Source organism: Pleuronectes platessa, chromosome 3 (genome assembly GCF_947347685.1).
Source record: "Pleuronectes platessa chromosome 3, fPlePla1.1, whole genome shotgun sequence".
NCBI lineage: Eukaryota > Metazoa > Chordata > Actinopteri > Pleuronectiformes > Pleuronectidae > Pleuronectes > Pleuronectes platessa.
This window is the reverse complement of record NC_070628.1, coordinates 25,297,668-25,303,313: the sequence shown is the minus strand read 5'-3', so window position 1 is coordinate 25,303,313 and position 5,646 is coordinate 25,297,668. Positions and strand designations below refer to the sequence as shown.

Here is a 5,646-nt window from a genome sequence, read left to right as displayed (position 1 = left end):
CTGCACAGCGCACGTCTCCATCCTGCGTCTTTACGCACGAACCGGCTTTCCAAGAGAATCCCCTCCGGTCGGCCCCTCCTCTTTCCGTTTCTTGCCGCCCTCACTCATTCATGACCCCGGATCGGTGACGTAGGAGATTCCACCGTGCCCACTGCCGTAGGCAATTGCAGGATGCTCTGGTATAAAATAGGCACTGGTAGCCACAGACCGGCACACTCTCAGTCGCTCCGACTCGGGAACCAGGGCATCAGCGGAGATAGCAGGCTTTATTTTGTCCTCTTAGGCTAACTCGCTTTGAGCTTTGGTTCAGGATGGAAACCTCTTCGATATATCGGAGCCGACGATGCTCCATCATGCGCAACTGCAAAAGTAAGTTTGTCTCTGTCTTCTTTGGTTTTGGACTCTGGTCCTACAAGCTTCACTCTTGGAGCGTTTTCTGCTTTTTTAATATAACATGTGCAACAATGTCTGTTTTTAAACTGAGAATTTATGAGGTATTTTCGGATAATAAATGTAACATAGGATGGATGCATGATGCAATGGATGATACGTAATCAGATGGAAATGTCAGTAATTTTGTGAATGTTTAGTCAGATATTTTCTTATTTAATGATTTGTAATAGTCAAGTTACATGTGCAGGATGTGAAGCAGATTACAAAAAGAACTTTAAAAAGGAGAATTCCTGTGTTTTGACTGAATACATTGGCGATGATGCTGTGCGTAATGCTCGCTGCAAGTGTGATGCTGTTGCGCAAAGACGCAAATTGACGTAGCAGGACGGGGGAGGCTGTATATGCTCCTCATTCCAAATGCAATTACAACTAAACCAGCAGTGCATTTATATAGTAAACAATCTAAGTTAAGATAAAACACTGTGGCAAATGAGCGCTTTGGACCCTGGATGATGCTGATGTCTGTATATGGTATGATTTCAGCGACGCTCACCTCTCTCCATCTCTCTCTCCCCGCTCTCCTCCAGGCGGTCTCTCCCTCTGGTTGGTGGTGTGGCTGGTCCTCGGCAAGCCAAGTCCGGCGTCGGCGTGCCCGCACCTGTGCGTGTGCTACCCGACGCCCATGACTGTGAGCTGCCAGGCGCAGAACTTCACCGCCGTCCCGGTCCGAGTGCCCTACGAGTCGCAGCGCGTGTTCCTCCAAAACAACCGGATCACGGAGCTCAGAGTTGGCTCTTTCGGCTTCGGAACTCAGGTATGAAAGAGTGTGTAGCAAGGGACAGAGAAGTGCGAAACTACCGCTAAATTCGTACACATAGAACAGTTATATATATTATTTTCTATATTTAATAATCCCCTTTGCATCCCTGTGTTTTCTGCGTCAGGTTCTGTGGCTGTTCTCCAACAACATCACATGGATTGAGGCAGGGGCCTTCAGTGAGCTGCGGGACTTGGAGGAGTTGGACCTGGGGGACAACCCTAACCTCCACAGGCTGGAGGGGGGAGCCTTTCGCGGACTAGAGAAGCTCCAGAGCCTCCACATGCACCGCTGCCGGCTCAATGCCCTGCCCCATGACATCTTCCACAAGCTTTACAGCCTGCACTTCCTCTATCTGGAGGTAGGGGCGCAAGAGTGACATATAAATGAATGTGCAACAGTGGCACAGAGTCGGATGATCACACACTCATCCAGCCACCCACACACATGTACATACAAACAGCATCACACATTTACACATATTACACATCCCAGTTTCTGTTCTGCTCATAATAAACCATTTCTCCTTTTCTTACTGTTCCTCTTCAGGAGAATAATCTCCACTTCCTGCAGGACGACATCTTCTCTGACCTCATAAACCTGAGCCAGCTTTTCCTGCATGGCAACCGCATCCGTACCCTCTCCGAGAACGTGTTTCGTGGCCTGGTCAACCTCGACCGCCTGCTCCTTCACGACAACCGCATCAGGCAGGTGAACCGCCGGGCCTTCCGCGACCTCGGCCGCCTGACCATGCTCTTCCTCTTCAACAACACCATGGCGGAGCTGCCCAGCCAGACCCTGAGGGACACCCAGGGCATCGAGTTCCTCCGCCTCAACGCCAATCCCTGGTCATGCGGCTGTGAGGCCCGCGCCCTGTGGGAGTGGTTCCGTGAGGCCCGTGTCTCTTCATCCGAGGTGATCTGCTCCTCCCCTTCCAACCGCCGCGGCCAGGACCTCCGCTTTCTCCGTGAGATGGACTTCGCCCTCTGCCCCCTGGCCGACCCAGGCTCCATCGCTGGCTCCACCACCACCACCTTCAGCACCAAGACCCGCTGGTGGTTCCACAAGAACAAGCCCCAGTCATCCACGAAAGGTGTCTTTGAAAAAGCCTCAGAAACCGTCAAGGCTGGTTTGTATGGGAAAGGCCCATCCACAACCTCCTCAGTAGTCAAGTATGAGCTGGGGGAGGAAGAGCTGGCGCTGCCCAAACTTGACTCAGAAGAGTACTGGGTAAACTACGGCAACGAGGATTCAGGTGTCACTCTGCGGTGCTTCGAGCTTGAATGTCCACCTGAGTTTGACATGCCTCCATCTTCCTCCTCTCCCTCATCCTCCTCTCCGTCGCTCTTCTCTTTACTAGCCCTTTCTGTTTTCAGCCTCTGCCTCAACCTCCACCTGTTATTTGGTTGAATGGGACTCTCAGTACCACCCTCCTCATCCGTTCCAGCCTGTTTTAAAGGCTGCGAGGACCCCTGTTAGACTCTTGATAACCCCTTTGCCTGACATGCTGTGAGCCAATTCTCAAGGCACAGCGAGGGAGATAGGGGGACAGTTAGATTCTGAATCTATCATCTACAGGGCTTAACACATTTCAGGGCTGCTAACAGTTCTTGAGCTGAGGTTATATATATCTACAATACTCTACAGGTGTGACTTTTTGTGTCTCACCTGTATGATGTCATGATTCCCTGCAATCAGGGCTACGAGGGCTGACTCCATCACTAATATCAACATGATTTATAGTTAGTTGTGAATGATGTTGTGGATTTTGTCACCTCAATTTAGTTAAAACTACTAGTGCTATTGGTGCATCCAATTAACTGGCTGCTGAGAATTACTACAATAACTGTTAGAGTCAGTGCACAGTAAGGACAATACTGTAAACACTTAAAGTGTTATGTACATAGATATGTATCCTGTGAGTGTCTTGATTTTCATCTCTACCCATGAAAACTGTGAAGGCTTGCGCTCCTACAGGACAGAGCACGACGTGCAGTGAGCCAGAGAGTAGAGAGGAGAAGAAAATATATACGGAGCAGTCTGGAGGGACTGCAGCGAGAGCGTGAGAGAGAGAGAGAGCAAGGGACAGATAGAGCAGCGAGAGAAAGAAGAGAAAAGAGCAAGAGCAATAAGAGAAGACACAGTGAGACACTATGAAGGACAGGGCTGGCAGTAGAAGCAGCAACCTGCAGGAGAGAAGTAATAATTCCACTCATAGCGGTTAAATCCATCCATCACACATTCCACCATCTTCTGTAAATAGGATGTCGCATCTACCACAGGGAACAAAAATGCTTCCTGTCAGGAAGCCGAAGATGTAGGTTTTTGAATGTCTTTTTGTGACATATTGAAATGATGTGTAAAAGATTGTTTAAACTGATGCGGATGAACAGATAAAATGATTTACTGAATATTTCCTGAATCACGTCGTTTATCATGATATTGTTTGGGGCAATGTATCACAGAATATACATATATACTATATATACAGTATATATATTTATATACATATATATAAAAGGGATTTCATGTCTCAACATGGTAATTTTCTTTTCGGAAATCCAAAGCTTCTTGCAAAAGTGAGACAAGAGGAGTAGAAAAAGAAATCTAACAGAAAGGAACAGATTGCAGCTGGGTGAATAAGCAGTGAGTAAAAGGACTGACCACATGGACCCTAAAGTCACAGACAGGGGCCGCAGATTTGGCTCTGGCTGTGATGGGCATCTGTGTGAGTCCACATGGATAATGAGGATGAATGGGTTCACAAGCTGGCAACACTGCAAAAGGCAAATACGTCAGTAAGTTTGACTCATAGCTCGGAGAAGCCAGATGGACAGACGAGGTGTAAATTGGCTGATTTGTAAATACACCAAGAGAGCAATGAAGGAGTCTGGAGCCAGAGAGAGCAGCCAGCAGATCGGGACTCACACTGAGACGATGTGAATTGATGTGGAATTTAAAATCAAAGGTGCAGGGAGATGTTAGTGCTGAGGCTGCAGGAGGAAGGAGAAGTGTTCAGAGCGAGCTGCGAGGGAGAAGGAGGATGTTACCAAATATAGGCATCCACTGGTCTTCCTTCACAAGTGTTTATTTGTCCCTCTCTCTGCCAAACAGGTTTCCACATTGCCTTGTATGAAGAAAATGAATAGCATCTCCTAACGTCTTTCTTTTTTAATCTATACACATAGTTTTTTCTAAAGCTTTAAGCTTTATCCATCTCTCAAGGACAGAAATGATGGAGGGAGAGAGTCGCTGTAGCTTTAGTAGAGGCTACAAGGGCAAGACCGAGATAGTAGGAGTGAAAGAGTGGGAGGGATTTCAGTGACGCACACACACACACACACACACACACACACACACACACACACACACACACACACACACACATCCTCTTGGAAAGCAATGTAGTTTTTAAAAGATACCAAGATAACCCATTTTTTTCCTTTTAACTAAAGCCTTATTGAGATCTCTTTTTTTTCTCCTGATTAAGAACCAACGACTCCGGGAAATATTCAGTGTAATCTCTCTGTTCAGTCTCTTTGCACAGTAATGTGGAGGAGGTCAAACTGAGCCTGGGTGCTCTTCAGTGGCCATGACAGTGAGGTCACTGTCAGATGACCAAAGTGCCAGTTATACCATTTCCCCTCAGATTCATTGTTTAGTCTGTCATCATGCATGTTCAGTGTTTTGTATTATGGAAAGAGATATTGACTATATATGACAGATTGACTTATATGTTATTTATTTTTAATTTAGAAGATGAAGCTCATCAAAGATGCAGCATAAAGAAAAAATAAATTCATACTTGTTTTAACAAAAACTGTTTTGTGTGTGTGGGCGTCTCATTCTATGTCTTGGCTCCTGTCAAACACCCAAAGCAAGCACACACACACACACACACACACACACACACACACACACACACACACACACACACACACACACACACACACACTTGCCCACACATGATTGTGGAAACACTCGCCATTGTGTAAGTTGTCCAGCTTCTTTAACTGTGAACTGCTGGGAGAGATGGAGGACAGGAAGCGCAGAGATGGAAACAGCACATGAGCAGTTTAACCCTCATTACTATTCATCAGGTTCTCCAACATCTGCAAACAACAGTCTCTCTTGCAATCTGTCAACAGTTTATCATCAAGCAAGTAGAAACAACAGCAATAGTAGTAATATAATAATAATGGTGTTTGTTGTGAGAATAATCTTAAAACGCTAATAAAGGAAAAAAGGAAGAAGTTGCTAATAGAGTGGTGCTGCCGTGAGCAGTTAGTTTGTGATACTCTTCAGACACATTAAGCCCAACATGTGAGGACATGAGATTATGTGTTCCTTAAAGTTTAGAGAAAAACTCAAATTAGAATGATTTAAACAAAAGGTTCACATTTTCCATGTCAATCTCAAAATAATAATCTCATGTC

General features: G+C 46.1%; 1 protein-coding gene across 1 annotated transcript; it reads left to right on the top strand.

Annotated features, from left to right (window-relative positions):
- The first annotated feature begins 296 nt into the window (after positions 1-296).
- On the top strand, positions 297-5,030 carry rtn4rl2a (reticulon 4 receptor-like 2 a). The gene is made up of 4 exons (XM_053419597.1): positions 297-369; positions 981-1,207; positions 1,338-1,571; positions 1,760-5,030. The coding sequence occupies exons 1-4, from the start codon at positions 312-314 to the stop codon at positions 2,618-2,620; spliced, it is 1,380 nt and encodes a 459-aa protein (XP_053275572.1). The 5' UTR covers positions 297-311; the 3' UTR covers positions 2,621-5,030.
- The last annotated feature ends 616 nt before the right edge of the window (positions 5,031-5,646 follow it).

Bases quoted from the DNA above. Each gene is read 5' to 3' on its own strand.
- rtn4rl2a (XM_053419597.1), top strand. From the start codon at position 312: ATGGAAACCTCTTCGATATATCGGAGCCGACGATGCTCCATCATGCGC. The intron at 370-980 runs GTAAGTTTGTCT...GCTCTCCTCCAG, and splicing joins CATCATGCGCAACTGCAAAA to GCGGTCTCTCCCTCTGGTTG. The intron at 1,208-1,337 runs GTATGAAAGAGT...TTTCTGCGTCAG, and splicing joins CTTTCGGCTTCGGAACTCAG to GTTCTGTGGCTGTTCTCCAA.